This window comes from Alosa alosa, chromosome 14 (genome assembly GCF_017589495.1).
Source record: "Alosa alosa isolate M-15738 ecotype Scorff River chromosome 14, AALO_Geno_1.1, whole genome shotgun sequence".
Classification (NCBI taxonomy): Eukaryota; Metazoa; Chordata; class Actinopteri; order Clupeiformes; family Clupeidae; genus Alosa; species Alosa alosa.
The window spans coordinates 6,635,665-6,653,829 of NC_063202.1; the positions used below are offsets into that span (position 1 = coordinate 6,635,665).

The 18,165-nt window shown below is 46.8% G+C and overlaps 1 protein-coding gene across 1 annotated transcript in view; it reads right to left on the reverse strand.

Moving 5' to 3' along the window:
* tox3 (TOX high mobility group box family member 3) overlaps nt 1–18,165 on the reverse strand; it is a 43,643-nt gene that overhangs the window by 9,426 nt on the left and 16,052 nt on the right. Inside the window, 3 exon segments of the mRNA XM_048263001.1 lie at nt 1,815–2,014; nt 2,017–2,053; nt 9,071–9,136. Of these exon segments, the coding sequence (XP_048118958.1) occupies nt 1,815–2,014; nt 2,017–2,053; nt 9,071–9,136 (303 nt within the window).

Here is an 18,165-nt window from a genome sequence, read left to right on the forward strand (position 1 = left end):
GCAAGAATGTCGCTTTGAAGCTTTTAATGAAACGAGGCTGGGCTATCTGAAGAGAGGTCTCATGGCAGACTCGCAGCAGAATGGTTGTTGTCTCCCCCTTTCTGCCAATCTTCGGTTTCGAATGTGAGCCCAGTAAGATTCAAAATAAGATTGAAATATGAGCAAAATGGATTTCGCTCACACAATGTTGTCCTTGGCTGCAACACGTCTGATATAGTCAACCCACTGGATAGCACATGAAAGCCCTCGCTATTGGGCATTGGAGTGTGTTACTTGCTCAAATCTTTCAGCCTTTTCATGATTGCGACAATGAGGGAAATCAGTGGGATTTCAGCGCATTGTCTTTTGGTCGGAGGGGTTTTTGGAGGGAATCAATCCCATTTGCTCGTCTGAATGAATGCCACTGAAGAAAAAGAAGAAGAAGAAGAAGGCCTCTCTATGGCTTTTTTTTCCAATGTGCGATGGGTGATAAAGTGGCAGCCCAGAGCCCATGCAACAGACTCTCTGCCACCAGGCGAAAAAGGGAAGAACGCAGCGCCTCCCATTCTTCTCCCGTACTTTTTAATAGAGTCTCCATACAATCAGAGACATGAGGCATGCAAATGGCGTTAAAGGAGGAATAATGTTTGAGAATCAAATCTAATCCTGCGCCGAGTTGTGAGAACAGACAGCGCCCGTAATTGTGTCAAGGTTCTGTTTCTTCCAGATGTAGAAAGCTTAACTGACCATGAAATGAAAATTCTTTAGGCAAAAGCCTTCAGGGACTCACTTATGCAGGGCAGATATTTTAAAAGCTGCAATTATTTTTACACGCCAGCAGCACGGAAGGTGGGGGAAAAAAGCTATAAAATTTTATAGCGCTTGCCCATATTGGAATGTAAATAAATATGCCTAATATCAGGGCGCAATTCGCCATATGTGTGGAATTGTGAGGTTTTGAGACCCATTTAAATAAATGAACAAAGTGATCATGAGGCTAGTCAGAAATGTCAGAGTCTGCCTTTCCCCTCAAAACCTCCACAACATCAAAAGCACAACATAGTACCCAAACCATGGCTCAGCTCAGGCTAGTTCATTCCTTCTGACAGTGGCTGCCTTTCTGAAACAGTGCTTTTAATGCAACTAGACAGACTGTGACATTTTCTCCTTTCTTCTTTTTCAGATGTCTTACCCTAGTCTGTGGCATTTCAAGAAAAGTCTCTCTATTTTAAAAATCAATAGCCCAAAGTCCCCAAACACATTAAATGTTATGGTTACCATGTAAGTGATTATTTGGACTGTTATTATGAAACCTCGCTCAGTGTCAACAGCATTGCTATAAACGGCTGAGCTCTCTAACCCCTGTTTCTCGTGGCTAGTAGTACCTTGTGTTCTAGCCATGGAGAGACCACACTCGCTATTGGCCCTGGAAAATGCTGGAGGTCTAGACAATGCCCTGCCACTCATGCCAGCGCCCAGCTGTAAAAACAAGCTCTGGTAACGCTTCACGTGGCTGCAGAAATGAACTCTGTGTCAGCACTCAACAGTTGCTTCTAGAAATCCCCACCAATAATGTATGAGTGTGCCGTATGGTGCACGGTAGCTGAGGCACAACGCTCACTTCTCACTAATAGAACTGGATGAGGTCTGTCATGAAGGCAGCACAACGCTGTGTTTGCATCAGCTGTTTTTTTTTTTTTTTTTACTCGGGACACAATGAGATCTTTGGTTCCTAGGCTGTCAGGATTATATCTGTTATGAATGCGCCTGTATGTTTATTTGCATGTGTTTGTTTTTTAATGTGCCAGGTCTGTTTGTGTTTGTCGAGAGCTCACCATGGGCAACAGGCCTCCGTCCTGGTTCATCATGTTGCGGGAGATTGTGATGGAGGGCAGCTCCAGGCTCTGAGGGGGGAACTGGGGGGTGAAGTTGCCCCTCTGTGGAGGTGGGGGCTCGGGCAGGTTGGGGAAGGGCGTGTCACCCTCTGACAGGCCCATGCCAGACTCCGTCTCCGGAGGAGGGGTGATGGGGGGATCTCGAACTCCTCGTCGCCCAGGCTGGGGGTGTGGAACGTCTGCAAAGGGGTAGAAAAGGTGATGGAAAAGGTGGGGTGGGGAGGAGAGGGAGGATGAGGTATAAATCAGACACAAGTTTCATTAAAGTACGAAGGCATACAACTGCAAAGAAAAACACCCTCAACACCAAACTCAAATGCAAGACAGTAAAAACTAAACCCGCAATACACTTGACAAAAATATAACTTAAAACATGAATTTTTGCCTGGTATGGGGGATATTAGAAGCAAACATGTCAAAGCGCTAAAATATCGGCCAGCCATCATGGGAGAGGGAGAAACGCGATGAAAACCTTTAATCTGGGGGCTGGGAGACGCTCGGCAGAAGTGTAGAGAAAACTACATGTCACAGGGAGATGGGCTTAAAGAACATTTCTCCAGATTATTATGCTTGGCCAGAAGTGTTTTTCTTTGTTCCCGTCGCTTGCACTCTTAAATCTGCTCATCAAACACGCTAATCCCGCTGCCTTCGAATTAAAGCTGTTGGTCACACTTAATTTGCTTAGTTTGGATTCTCCAAGGCGGGATTTGCTCACCTTCTCCTCTGGTCTTGTCTTCTACAACTTCCTGCAGTCTCTCTCTCTCTCTCTTTCTTGCTCTCTCTCTCCCTCTTTCTATTATCTACTAGCATTCCAGTAAAGTGCCTTGTAAGTCCGCTTTAGGGGTAGGTGTTTACCTGGCATACATAGACACACAGGTTTGTCTATGTATGCGTCTTGAATACAAACATAGTATCATCATCTCCATCCGTGTTTGCCTTGAGACAGTGCTCAGTCATCATTTTGTTGGGTGTAATGTATCACTAGAATGAGCCCACAACCACTCTTTCTCTTTTTCTCACTTATTCTCACTCTCCATCCCTCTCTTTTCTGCTCTATGTTCAGTATTGTCAATTACAGCCAGATAGGACATCTAGAGGCGTTCGCTCCTCCTCTCGCTGTCACTCTCTAGCCTAAGTTGTTAGAGGAGAAAAACACTGTGTAGGCAGCAGAGGGAATATGCCAGCATAGCCCTTGATTAGAGTGTATTAATGTTCCCCTTGCTTGCTTTAGCACACAGACACTTGAAACTAATTCACAGCCTCCTCACAAATGCCGCCTTGACGAGCCTGATGAATTCCAGTGGTGGTGGCAGCTAATAGAGTGGAGTGCCTTTCTTTTCTCTCTCTCTCTCTCTCTCTCTTTCCTTCTCTCTCTCTCGCACTCTCTTTCCTTCTCTCTCTCTCTCGCGTTCTCTTTCCTTCTCTCTCTCTCTCTCTCTCTCTCTCTTCCCCCCCTCTTGCTGTCTCTCTGTCTCATTTGTATTACAGCTCCATCCAAGTCTAACTTTTTCTGACACTTTATTTCCCAGCTGTGAAATCGTCTCTGGTTTCTGCACTGAGGCCAAGCCGAGTGGAGCATAGCGCAGCGTAGCGCGGTGCGGCATGTTCGTCTCCAGTCGACCCCCTTCGCCACGCCTGCAGGTTTGCACATCGCAGTGGACGCATTAGCAGCACTTGAAACTGAAACCATCGCCCACCCCTCACTCTTCACTGCACTGTTTTCAAACCCCCCCCAAACACCCACACACACAAAGCCCCCCTCCCACCCACCATCCTCTCCCTACTAGACCAGTAGCTCCTGTGTCTTAAAGCACGTTTCTTCTCCCATCCCCACCCCTACACCTTAGCCCCATTACCAAGCGAGCTAATCGAAACAGGGAGGGAGCTATGAACTATGCATGCGAAGAAGGAAAAAGGGGGGGGTGGATTCAGCCGTGACTCAAGAGTGGGAAGAAGAAAGGGGCAGCAGCAGCAGCAGCAGCAGCGGCACAGGCACATGGAAGTGATCAGGGAGATCAGATCATAGCAGGCCCGGCGCCAAGTGTTGAACCTGTCATTAACAAAAGAATGACGTGCTGGGGAAACACTGGGCTGTTTGTTTGGCCCTGTCCCACAACCCGCCGTGGGGATAGATTCAAAAGGAAGGCAAGCGAAAGGGAGGAGGTGATGGAGGAGGACGTGGAGGTGGAAGAGGAGGAGGAGGAGGAGGGGGGAGTCATATTCATTTGCTTTACTCCGTGACCTTTTCCTTCTCTGCAAGAGATGGGGAGTTGCTCTGAAAAGCAGGTTTTCTTGTTCAGCAGCGGACCAGCGAGAGGAGTGTGGGGGGGGAGAGCGCGGAGGGAACAGTAGCCCGTGACCTGGTTCAGAGGGCCCTGAATAAAAGCCATAAACAAAAGATCTGATACAACATGCAGAGATAACAAGGTGAGGTTAGGTGAGTTTCTTTCTTTCTTTCACTCTCTCTTTTTCTCCTGGACTCTTTTTTTTTTCCACCATCACCCCTTCTCTTCTGCTTCTTCAGAATCAAAACATAACAAATGTGACTCTGACCTTTTAGACAAACAAAGACCTGCCTCTGCAAGAACAAAATGGGGGTGGGCGGGTGGGGTGGGGTGGAGAGGAGAAGGTTCTACAGCCCAGCTCTGAGTCAGCGAGAAAAGAAAAAGGAGAATGTGTAGAGTGGGTGGAGTGGGTGGAGTGGGTGGAGGCACAGTAAGCATATTATAAAAGAGAGAACAAGTGATATCTCTATCAGAGGACCTCCGCAGTTTCTCCATCTCCCGTCAGTAATGATGATCTGAATGAACATCTGTACAAACGGGGGGGGCTGAAAATGAAGATGTGAACTTTGGGCTTGTCTGGAGTGTACGGAAGGTGTCAGCTGTCAACACAAGTCCCTTTCCGCGGGGATGAGGTGCAAGAGTAAGGATATCGCCTGGTGGAGCTGAGACAGAGTTGTACCACACTGCCTGCCTAGTGTCACTTCACATAAAGCCTGCCTAATTCTAACGTTGGGAGCAGCTTAGGGACGCTGTTGCTGCTGCTGCTGAGTGTGTGTGTGTGTGTGTGTGTGTGTGTGTGTGTGTGTAGGTGTGTGTGTGTGTGTAGGTGTGTGTGTCTGTTTGTGTGTGTGCTCATGAGTTGGTTTGTGGTGGTGGTGGAGCTTGGGGACTGATCTGAGATTAAGTGATGCACAATCCACTTTCTTCACGTCAGCAGCTTGATTATCCATTTAAATTGCTCTGAAAGCTCAGTGCAGGCATGCAGCAGGGCCAGATGCTGGCTGGCTCGCTTGTGTGATTTGGGTAGGGTTGTGTGTGTGTGTGTGAGTGTGTGTGTATGCATGTGTTTTCACTCGTGTTTGTTTGTGTGTGGATGTTCCTGGCAGTGTGTGTGCGTGTGGATGTGTGTGTGTAATGGGTGTGATGTGTGTGAATGGCAACTTCTGTATTTGTGTGTGTGTGTGTGTGTGTGTGTGTGTGTGTGTGTGTGTGCACGAGTGTGTGCGATCTGATGCGATGTGTATCTGTGTTTGTGGAGTGTTTGCTGATTGTGGCTGGTTCAGCTGGCACACGCCGCTCAGATGGCGAGGCGGAGAGGATGGCAGGACGGCAGTCATAAGAGACATGCCCAGCGGTGGCAGTGAAACCCTCGCCCTCGCCCGAGCCACCCAGCAGAACTCAACAGCCACCACGGGCATCCCCAAATAATCCCCCTTACATCTGTTCAGCATGAAATAACCGCTGCTGCCCAAAACAAATACCTACGCAAATGATGAGGTAGGCAAACAGGACATTATGAAACCATTGTTGAGTTATGCTGGTTGGCTCAAGTGCGGAGTTATAAATCAGAATTTTGGGCCAGAGTAAATGAGTATTCTTGTCAGTTGCCACTGACTGTAGAGGAGTTGGAGGAATGAGTTGGACATTTCATACCCAAGTCTCTTCCAGACCAGAGGAAGTGGTGGGATAGAGCTTTTTGAAGCAATACCCTCACTTTCTCAATAAAGTTTGTAATCCGATTCAACGATGCAATAACTGGGACTTGTTAGAGGGAGCAGCAGGCAATTACAGCCTATAATAGGCTGGGGATCAATAGAGGAGGGACAAAGCCGAGTTTCCAATATTGGTAAGGCGGAGAGCTACGCCGCTTGGATGACATCACCACTGGGCCCCAGCAATGAGCATACCTCAAATTTCTGCCATCGCAAAATCCATTTCAGCATATTTATAAGTAATTACATGTGTCTAATTTGATTGCTTGAGACAAGCGATACTGCTCCACGGAACTCAATCTGCGCGTATCGGTTTCCGTTTTGGAACGGCTCCCTGCTAAAACGTACACTCTCGGGCAGGGGAGCCAAGGTCATCTTATCAACCATGCCCAAGTGCATAAGACAGTGATACACGATCCTTCCCAAACACCCACGCGCTTTCTCTCTAGAAGCAAAACATTTTATTTCAGCTTAGCTTTTATTATTTTTCATTTTGCAGATGTATTTTGAAACAGATTAACGTTAAGTAAACAAGCGAAGCTCGAGAAATAAACAAATGACCTGATACAGAAATGGCTCATTGCCATTAGACAGAAATTAGATAGTACGTTAAAATACTGTTAAGCACTTCTCTCAGTGGAGGGGGGAATTAAACAATGCCTACATGAGCACCATTTTTTGAGATGTCACTGCTGGCAGATCAGGCATTTGTCACTGAGTCAGACGTGTTTTGGCTGGAGCTGGTGTAGACTCCTGACCCCCCCACCCCACCCCAGTCCACCCACTGCACCCAGGACCCGGGGGCTGACACATTAAGTAGATTAATATAGCGTTACAGTGGAGAGAAAACTCATTTCAGTGTGAAATTACACAACGCTGAGTGGAAAGTCTCTTTTAATACCACTTCTGCTCAGGTTACAAGAAACAATGCTTTGCAGACACTCAAAAAAAAATCCCCCAGCTTTTCGTTAGAAAGTACAACAACAACAACAACAAAAAAGTAACACCGAAATGAAATCTCTTTCCCTGATGCCGTTGCACTTTTCATTTTTAAAATGTGCGCTACAGTGCAACACCATCTGCACCATGACAGAGGAAACAGTTGTTCCTTTTGATAAAATGCAAATGAGTTGGGGACGGGTGGGGGGGCTGTTCTCTCGAGTCCACCCAGCCCCCACTGCTCTCACAAGAGGCCTTCACAGCTGGGGCTGGCTGCCTCAGCTCATTGCCACAGCTCCGGGTCCGGCTGGCCAGCGCTCAGCACAGTAGAAGCGCTCCGATCCGGAGGGATGCAGCCAGTTGGATCTAACGTGGGGGTAAAATTATACTTGCCCCGGCAGGTCCAGTTTCACGTCTCGAGCCGCGAATCGGATAGGAACTGGGCTGTAGCTACCGTGAGGCTCGGCTACTGTGGGTATACTGCTGCCGAGGCGAAGCCGTATGGATGCTATAAGGTCTATCTCCCCCCCACCTGGGATTTGCATTGGAAATGCTTTAATGGGGAAGGAAGCACTATGTGCAATGCCTGGGCTTGTTAACAATGGTTGCTATGTGAAAGTGGAATACAGCAACACAAAGGGCGTTGAATCACTGTGTGAAAAAAGAGCCCCCTCTCTTGTGTAAGATCATTTTTTCCTGTTAAAAGGAATAACAGTATAGGCCAGAGCTGTTGAAGTGCAGATGAGATGGGATGATCAGATGATGCCGGCGTTTCTGTCACTATTCCAGCGTCAATGAAAGAGCTGCGACGCGGGCCAAGGGGGAGCAAAAAGTCTATTTTGAACACAGCTGGATCATAATTTACTCCAGCCTCCAGAGGACACGAACCCAGTGAGACTGGGAGTCAGAGGGAGAGAAAGGATGAAACTAAAAAAGATTCAAGACAGTAAAAGAGGGGGACAGAGAAAGAGGGAGAGAGAGAGAGAGAAACAGATAGAGAGAGAGAATTTAGAATGTATTTTTCAGACGTTAGCTCACTGATTTACAGTAGCGCACATATATTATTCAGACTTATCTCTAATGACAGGAGATGGCAATTGAGGCAACCCTCCTATGACAGAAAATGCCAAAAATATAGATTTTTTGGGGTGGGGTGGGGGGTGAGCAGTGGCACGCGCATCAGCAGAGTCTCCTTGATCACGTCTCCCAACGAGCCTGGGAACAGGTGTTTACAGACAAACTCTCTGTGGTGTCGGCGTCAGACCCCCCTCTCTCGCTCTGTCTCTCTCTCTCTCTCTGACGGCTGAGTTCTGTCAAGGCAGATGCATCACTCACACACACTCACGCCTGCTTCCTCCAAAATCCATGATATTACACCAACTCAAATTGAACACGAACACCCATAATCCCACCCCAACACACCTCCAGGCTCCCGAGTCGTGACATCACGAAAAATAGCTGTTAAGATACTGCGCCGCCGCGATGGAGGCTGTATGAAGAGAAGGGGTCAGGCGAGGGGAAAACACTCTCCACAAAACACACACACACACGCACTCCCAAAGCCCTACAGAAATGGGATCAGTGCATCTTCCACTCAGCTTTGCTTTATTTGGACACTTCACACACAGCTCCGGTGCATCCGAGCGGAGGAGGACGCTGGTTGAGGGAAGATCATTTATCACTGCGGGCCCCAAACAGCCTCGCAGCTCCCAGTGACGATGCAACCACATGTCGCTGTGTTAGCGTTGTGAGCAGATGGCCGCACATTGCGACACACCTTATGTTTCCCTGACAAAGGCCAGTGCTGCTACTGCTGCTGCCGCTTGCATTCCTCCTCACCGTATTTCCATACAGCCACCGCCCAGGCCAGGCCCAGACCATAGCGCCTGCTGTCCACATCTGACCTCTCCACGCGCGGGGGGGGGGGGCGCCACTGCCGCGCCTGAAACTGGGCAATCTGGAGCAACGTGTTTCAAGAGGCTCCCGAGGTCCGCTCTCCGTTTCAGGGTCAAGAGAAAGGGCTGGAAGGCGGGGGGGTAGAGATGCAGATAGAGGGATAGAGAGAGGTCGTACAGGGGTGATGTTTGTGTAGAGGGGGAACCTGATCTTTTGTGTACCCGGCGAGTGACTCTTGCCTGGCACAGGGACGATGCTGAGCTGGAGGTGTTGTGTCAGGTTAATGAGGTAACTGTTTTTGAATGAGGTGTGAAATGCTGTGCTGTGATAGGGAGGAATACTACTAAATAAGATAAATACTCACATCACCACCCGGGAGCAGGCCTCCGTTGGCTTCTGCCATATTCATGTAGTTGTTGTTGTTTGCAAACTGTGTGAGGGAAAAACAAAAACAAAACACATGTTAGTGGCCCTCTAAGAACGATGTTTACACAATGACGCACACTTAAGACATTCCTTTTCTTCTGAGGGACTATGGCCACAAGCAATTAAGCTCCAGCTGAAGGAGCACACCCTAAAATAAATCCGTGCGGACAACCCTAGTAACAGTCTTCTCTGTGTTTACATACGATGTTCACCTCTGGCTCTGCTCACACACGGGCAGAGAGCCGCCGCATTACTCCATTGTGGCCCGCGAGACGCATGAGAGGCTCGGCCAATTCAGCCCAAGGTAATGAGAATCCGGGCTCAGTATTCATGCCTTATGGGATGCCAATTAAGGATGGGTTTGCATCACAAAGCAAAGGATCGAGATGCACCGGCAGGTTATTAACTTCAAGTAACCCAAGGGGTGGGGGGGGGGGGTGACTCGGTCGAGTAACAAAAACAATGATGGGGGAGTGAGGACTGGAGAAGCATCCTGAGAACATGGAGCTGTTTGGGGGTCCAGACTAGTGGCTGGAGAAAGGTTTGGTGTGGATGGGCTATTTAAATAGGGCATGCTTAAGAGGGCAAATGGAGGAATAGCATGGTCCTCACAGGCTGTTCGTCCCCACACCCGCTTCACCCCATCCCCCCACACCAAACACACATACACACACACACACACACACACACACACAAACACACACTCCTCGTCCTCAGGCCTGTTCCCTCTTAAACCCACACACACAACCCCCTAGCAGAATGGCAGCCACTTCCTTTCTTCTGAGACACAAATGCACTGACAGGTAGGAACAATGGCACACAGAATGAAGAATTATGGGACGGCAGCTGGACTCTGGAGCACAATGGGCCTCTCTGTGACCGAGCAACACAAACCCCAACCTACGCCAGGGGAGCGCAGGACAGAGAACAGGGACACCGAGAACTTTGGGTTGCATCTTCATGAGGAGTTTGGAGAGACAACGAAAGAGAAATAAAGAGAGAGAGAAATAAAGAGAGAGAGAGAACGAGGACATAAGGAGAGACTCTCCCTCCACAATTTCTAGAGGCTTGTCTAAACGGAGCTAAACTAAACTAATCGTCTTTTGTGTATTCATTACAAAGACTTGCTGACAGACATAATGAATGCAAAGGAACTTGAATAAGAGGCCTGTATGCACACACATGATGGAAAAAAATGGTGTCTTATCTTTCTCTAGTCCAAATAATAGCAGAAACAAATTAAGATCAGAGCAAAATGAGAAGTGGATTAATTTATTTTTCCACCCCCCACCTATCCCTTCTTCCCCCTCTTCCTATTTTTCTTGTTCTTTTCTTCAGAGTGGTTAGTATGCGAATGTAATTACCTAAGGAACTGCGGCTAATCAACTACGAATGGTCTCCATTAATTAGTTTATGCCCTGGAGAGGGAGAGGGGAGAATCGGAGGCAATGTTAACAGCGTAACGCTAGACTGAGCCAGGACCAGTAGGCTGATGGCAGCTGGCAAAGCAGGTGGTTCCAGCCGCCTCTTACCTGGAACCATCTCTTCTCTAAACTGCAGCTCAGATCTCCATTGCTTGGGGTCTTTAAACACACACACGCACACACACACACCAAACAAGACTGATAACCTCTGAGAAAACATCTGTCCGGGAGTAAACCTGACAACGTCCCTCACAGCAACTCCACAGTATCCTCCTACACTCCCCCCCCCAGCCCCCCCCGCCTACACTCTCTCCCCCTGCCATCTTGGTGAGGCTAAGTCAGTCATTCTGAGAAATACTCGGGTAGTAATTAACCTTACGAGCGGCTTATCGGTGAAGTGCTACCCCGTCCTCCTTCGTCTTTTTAGATTACAAATTGAAGTCGCGGAGATATCCCTCTCTATTCAAACACAGGGAACATTGTGCCGATGTGGGAAGAGATAGCAAGGCTACACTCGACTCTGTTCTACTTCGCTCTCCCGCCTCTCTCTCTCTCTCTCTCTGTTTGCTGGGATGTGAATAAGACTTTAGTGGGGCGGACGAACAATGGCTCCCAAGCCACAGACAGAAAGATCTCTCTCTCTCTTTCTCTCTCTCTCTCTCTCTGTCTCACTGAGGATTCTGGGAAGGACAGTGGAGGCCATGAGACTGTGAATGCTTCATTTCATCCTCAATGTGGGCACTGCATAATGCTAACAGCGTGAAGGGAAGCGAATGCATATTTCTTTTTCACTGCAGTTGGGGGGGGCACTTTCGAGTAGGCTAAGGTGCCACCGTCAATCCGAAGGTTTAAGTTATTCATTAACACCATCAACATCCTCCCCCTTTTCCCACAATCCAATTACCTGCCATGTTTGGCCTCTTCGCCCCTGTGCTCGAAACACATGGCAATCCTCAACCCTCATGAATATTAACTCCAGCCTGTCCGCGAACAAATACGCGCCAATGAGCAAACGGCCTAATAGAGTGGCGAGACACAGGAGAGAGCCAAAGCCCGCTCTAATTCCTCCCACAGAGTCAGCCTTAGATAAATAACTCGGGAGGAAAGTATACAATGGGGGCGCGAACCACCTTCAATGGCGCGGCGCGGAGGGGCCTGTGAGGACGACGCACCTCAACGGCACAAAGTGGGTTGCGTTTCGGCAGACAGGAAGCTTAATGTGTGCCTTTTACATTCCTAGACGTTCCAAAGTGGACGTTCTTTCAGTAACATTGCTGATAATGACACCGGTATCACTTCTGAGCAGCTCGTGGGTGTAGGAGATCAGGAGGACCTTGTGGAGAACATGATGAACCCTGACTGGATGCCAACCAAAGGGTCTTGCGACAAACAGTTCCTGTTGAAGTTAACATTTTTCTAGTTTTTGTGTGTGTGTGTGTGTGCATGCGTCGGAAATAGTCATGTTGATGATTGGCCCGACCGGAGCCAAACGCCAAATGAAATTAAGAATGATTGGAGGGTCTCGGCAGCTAATGGCAGCTACTGCTTTAAAATGGGTCAGTGTGGACAATGAACTCTCTGTAATTAAAAAGAAAGGAACTGCAGAGCTGCGTCGGACCAAGCTGACTGATCAGTTCTCCGGCCTGGTAATAGCCTACACAATGCAAAGACAGAAAGTGCCCCAAAAGCACTCTGGTCAGAAGAAAGACTCTGCCAAATGGCCAGAGTGACCATTTAGAGAAAAGAGGAGGAAGGTAATAAAGATATTTTCTGAAGCTTCAGGGGGCATTGCTTTGATACAATGCTAATAGGAACCACAAACCACAAGAAGGAGAAAGCATCACAGCCATCCCCTTCCAGAGACAAGTAATGACTTAGTCAGCCCCAAACACCTAGGCTCAGCATTCCTGGGAAGATGATTGGTACATGTACTAACTGCATCTTCCCCCTTCTCTCTCTCTCTCTCTCTCTCTCTCTCTCTCTCTCTCTTCAGGAGGTCTTGGGCTAAAGGAAACAGACATGGATCTGCGAGTGGAACTCTCTTAAGTACAGCTACAGTGGGACAGCAAGCTTTAATGAAAAGGCCCCCTCTCCATGGCTGCAATTATACAGTGTTCTGGAACATGAGAAGACAAGTATGCAGACTACAAATACGACCAACCGATGGAGGCACCAGGAGCCGTGTGTCCCTTTTATCTAGGCTGCGATGCTAACAACATATTTCCTTAGCAGTTACATTCCTTCCACTGGCATGCAAGTAGCTAATGTTCTGTGTGTGTTTAGTATTCGCTCTCTGAGGCATTTGATGTTACTGTATACTGTGCATAATTTACATACAATATCAACAAATGCAACAAGGGTCATGGTAGCTATTTCGTTATTTTGTACCGTAATCCACGGGCGGACTGATCCGAGTTTTCATTTCAGTATTTATGTCTCAACTGGACAGGATTTCATAACCTTAACAACACAGGAATATTCTTATGAGAATTGGCCCAGTGGGAAATAAGCAGGTTTTGGCAGCTATTACAACATACAAAATTATTTCAACCCTGGGGCACAAACAATATTACACCAACGTGACCCCGCCTCACCCCCAATATGAAGGAGAGGCCAGCCTGATCCTATCAGTAAATAGGCAAGGAACATGTTAAGCTTGCATAAAGCATGTTTCAGAGGCAGCAGCAACACAAGAAACAGCTTCTGGAGAGGAGGTGGTGGTGGTGGAGGCTGTTATTTATTTAAAGTACAAATAAAGCACCTTGTACTGTGTGCAACATGGGCTGACTTGTGTCACTGAACTCTGTCTGTTTCATTATTTTCTCATCAGATGCTATTTTAGTTTAGGCTAGCAGGAAGAGAAATGTTAACTGTGAAACGCAAGGCACACTTAGATTCGAGCCTTTGAACAATCTGTACCACACACAAATATAGCAGACAAGCATATAATTCTACAGTGCGTTTGGCACTTCTGTGTAACAGTGAACATGTACTGTATCCAGCAAGGGGTATTCTCTCGATGCTAAAGTGTTTAAAATGTTAAAGTGAGAAGGACAGCACAATTTGCAAATCCTCAAAAAAAAAAATACATTATAATACTTAGCACCCAATGTCAACTCATACATGGCATAAACAATTGTTTATATGTGAGTCTAACACGAATCTCTAAACTAAACCTGAATTTGTGCAACTGCTCCTCTCAGCATGTCAAAACCCCAACACAGAGAAACCTAGCCCACAAACATGTCTGATAAATAGGTTAGGGAGGATTTGAAAATAAACTTCATGTTAATGCTCTTCTATTTTGAGTATCAGCGGTGCTTGGCCACTGAAAGCCCTGCACTGTGTGTGTTGAGATAAAGCATTAAAGGCTTTGGATGACAAAGACGAGAGAGAGACTGTGGAGATTGCAATATGAATGGTGGGGGCAGAGGGGACTATTTTAACACAACGCAGCAAAGAAAAAAAGCAGCCCCTTCACACAGGCAATATTTCTGAGGTTCAAACCGCCTTTGCACAATGGGTCATCTTTTAATCCACAACATTCACAAACTCTTTGGCCTCAATACTGGGGGAGGCTTTATTCCTTAAGAGCAAATTCATAGTGCTATGAGGAGATTCTTCTTTGAGGGCAGAAAACATTGACAGAAACGGACAAAGCGGGGAAAGGGGGTCACAGTATAGATGTTTATTTTTAAATTTGTCAGTGTGGACCCCCTCTGGCTATGACTCCCATTTTGTGACACACAATATCAGGCCTTCGAGTTCCACAAATGGCTCCTGAGGGTGAATGTCTAGTCGACTAAAATAAATCGTCTGAACAAAAGTGTCCGACAAGTTACATGTGTGCTGATGTGAATATGTGGTCAATACCCAGGGAAAAAATCTGACCCCTCCAATGTGTCTACAGAGCTTGGGTTATACAGTCCCCAATGGCAGGAGAGCATTAATTATAGTATCTACCCAGCATGGTGAGAGATAGTTAAACACCATGGGGATTTCACCCCTGGCATAAAAAACTAATTCAATCAAGACCATATTCCTGGCAGAAACCTATCAGCTGCTGACAAGCAATTTTACAGTTCAGCTTGAGCCCTGCAATCACAGGGAGGCCTCTGTTTGCTGAAACCCGAGTCTCTCCCACTGATGTATTCTCCAGTCCACACACTGGAGCATAAATAGCACAGTTACAGCAAAAACCCGCGGTTTCGCGCTAACCAGGGGTAATTTGCTTTGTTTCATTTTTTTCTTCCTGCCTGCCTCAGTTTCCCTTTTATATTTGGCAGAGCTCCATCTTAAATTGCCTGAGTGACTGTGGAGGAGATGGGCACAAAAGCCCTCTGAGGAGCCTGCCTTGCACTTCCACAGGATCCCCTCCAAATTCACCCTCATTTACAACCCTGCTTGGCAGATCGGCCTTCTGGATGATCACAGAGGCCACAGAACATGAAAAAAACACACCACCCTTTCCATACACACACACACACACACACATATAAACACACTCACGTGTTAACACATAGACACACAGACACACAAACACAGACACACAAACACACGCACACAGACACACATGCACATGTTGCCGTGTTGTAGTTAATTTGTAAATGGACTCTGGTGCTCAGTGTGTCCACCCAGCCGGTTGCAGAGCCGAGTGTGATGTACTGCGCAGTCAGATCCCCCCCCCAAGCAGCTGCTCTGGAGGGCTACAGAAAAGCAAATATTAAAGCTGACGCTCTCTCTCTCTCCTTCTCTTTCACACTCTCTCCTTCTCTCACACCCTCCGTTCCTTCTATAGCTGCAACAGTCAAAACCAACAGATTAAAAACTCTCAAGAAGGACCGGCCAAAGAGTATAGAGAGAGAGAGAGAGAAAGAGAAGGGAACGAATGCTCTTATCAGGAACCTGGATCTAGTGAGATGACAGTTTCATTCAGCGCTCTGTCCTGATAGTCTCCTTCTGTACCTGCTGGCTGCTGTGGCACTGTATTGTGTGTTGGGAGGCCCTGTTTGCTTTTACAAGGGGCTGGAGCTGAAGGAGTTGCTTAACCCTTTCCATGAGTTTTAAAAGAGAGAGAGAGAGAGAGAGAGAGAGAGAGAGAGAAAAAACACAGCGATGAAAGAACACCTGTCCCCCTCCCCCTCTGCACACAGGGCTCTGTAAAAGGTTAGAGTGTGTTAAACAGCTCTTTGGTCCCTGGTCTCCATGCTTAGTGATAGACTGGGCTGGATTTAAAGGACATGTTTATATGAGTGGGTTACACACCTGAGAGAGCTCTTTATGAAATATGAGTGTTCAACAAAAAAGGGACTTTTTCCCAATGGCAAAAACACAGTGCGTGACTTAAGATGTTTTTCTTTTTTTTTTTTACTGTATTTCAACACATGTGCGATTTGTACTTTGTTTTAGAAAAAAATGTGTGTGACTTAAGACGTCTTTGCCTTTCTGAAGTTCTCACGTAGAGAGAGCTGTGTTTCAAAGGGGCTTTTGTGTCCCGCCAGCTTTTGGGGGGTTAAACAAATGAGCTCCACTGCAACGTTGAAAAGAGTCTGGAGATTGTTTGGAGAATGTACTCTGAAACCAATTCCAGTGATGAAATTCAATTTCCTTGTTTCCTTGCTTATATTAATGAAATCAAATGTTATGTCCTGGCAAAACATGGACTAGACTTTGTTTATTTCTGGAATGCATGGAATGTTCTATAAACAAACAAAATTTCACTGAAAAAATAACCAAGCCAAGAAACGCATTGCAGCTATATCAAAATTCCAACCATACAATACTTGTTGTCAAATCTATTTCCATACCAAGAAACTGTTTTCAGAGCTTAACTATAATTGCAAACATATGTATGGAAATGAGACTAGGGTTTAGTTTCAAGAGAAGAAAGGCCCCAGAAACACCCAACTGTATCTCCGAGCCTGTAGTGAGACTGGGTTTTAGTCTTAAGAACACCTAACAAATACCACTTTTACTGGCCTCAATGAAGCCATGGAATAGAATTAGCCTGAAAACCACCACAGGAAAAAGACTGGAGCCTCCGTTACCATTGCCTGATTGGACTGGCCTTTACATGTGCCCACCATATTCTATCTAACCATCGCAGATTTAAGGACAACCCTCCTGGCTCTTCATCTAACCCCTACTGAAGGCTCAAGTCAGGGGCTATGGCCTTTCCGAGCAAATCCTGAAAGAAAGTGCTGGCTGATTGCAGCTTCATCTTTGATCTAGCGGGGTGAAAAGCTATTGGACCTCAGCCACAAAGGGGCTTAGACATGAGAGCGAGCTTCAGAAACATGAGGCACAGTTCCCACAATGACTACAGGCACAAGGCCCTCCTGACCCCATCAGCAAATGGCGCAATGCTTTAGCGGAATGAGATGAACTGACTCAGACAAGTGGGACATTCACCATGACATGCTAGCCATGTTCCTATGGTGTTCTTGAATTCTTGAATTATGTTACTCATGTAGGTTTTTGCCTTTGGACCACTAGAATATTTTGAAACAAAGTACATTTTAGTAGGGTATACTAATAGTATGTTGGTGTGTGTTGTGGTGATGGTGGGCAATTCCCAGTGGTGAGAGAGAGAACACAACCCTTGCAGTACAGAGATTAAGAATCAAGCTCAATGGGACATGGAAGTCAAGCTTTGGAGAAGTAAAACAGTTTTGCCCCAGCATGTGGTGTTAAACGTGGGTGCTAATGCACTTTGTTTGACAGTCGCGATCAGGCTCAGTCACTTAAGAGCAAGATGAAACCACATCAAAAAAAAGTGAGGCAGGGAATGAGGCCTCTCCTTCCTCGCAGGCCTGGTAGTGTGAGGCACGCTCCCTCTCCTCGCTCTCTCTGAACATTACGACCGGCTAATGTAGCCATCAGAGGAAATGTCTGCGGATAAGAAAGAGAGGGCACTGTGGAGGTCAGAGCGGAGGATGTAATCATCTAATCCCCGACAGTGCATCAGGGAAATGGGTGCAGGGGGACATACATAAGTATAATACACCTTTTTTTAACACAGGCACACAGCACACACACACACACACACTACACTACATTACACTACATCACATTACACCATCTTGTTGCTAGGAAGTAAAAACATGCCTCTTTAGTTACTGAACCAGATAACATACTGGAATTCAGTTAAATGTTACCATGCATGGAATGTATGCCCTTCCTTCCTTCCTGTCCATTTCAAATTGACGTTAGCATTCCATTCCAACTAGATATGTTGTTTTTCCCACATGATTTTCTTTACAAACGGTCTCCTTTAAAGTGTCCTCTCATTGATCTGTGCATCGGTGTTTCAGTGCGCATTTGTTAAAATGGCATCTGTCAGTGCTGACCGCTTTCACCACGCCAGTGCTCTGCGGCATCGCTATAATTGTCCGTGCAGTCATTTGTCGTGAAATAAACACACATCCCGTAAATGAGCCTCAAATTAAATATACATGCCATATGCTTACACCGTGGAAAGATATGCAACATATGGTCGGAGGCTGGCAAGGGGTGGTTCCTCCGCACAAAGAATACATGTCTTTCCCCATGCATGTTCTCTTGATAAGGCTCCAGTTAGTACAAACCTGACCAGTTGTTCGGTCTTTAT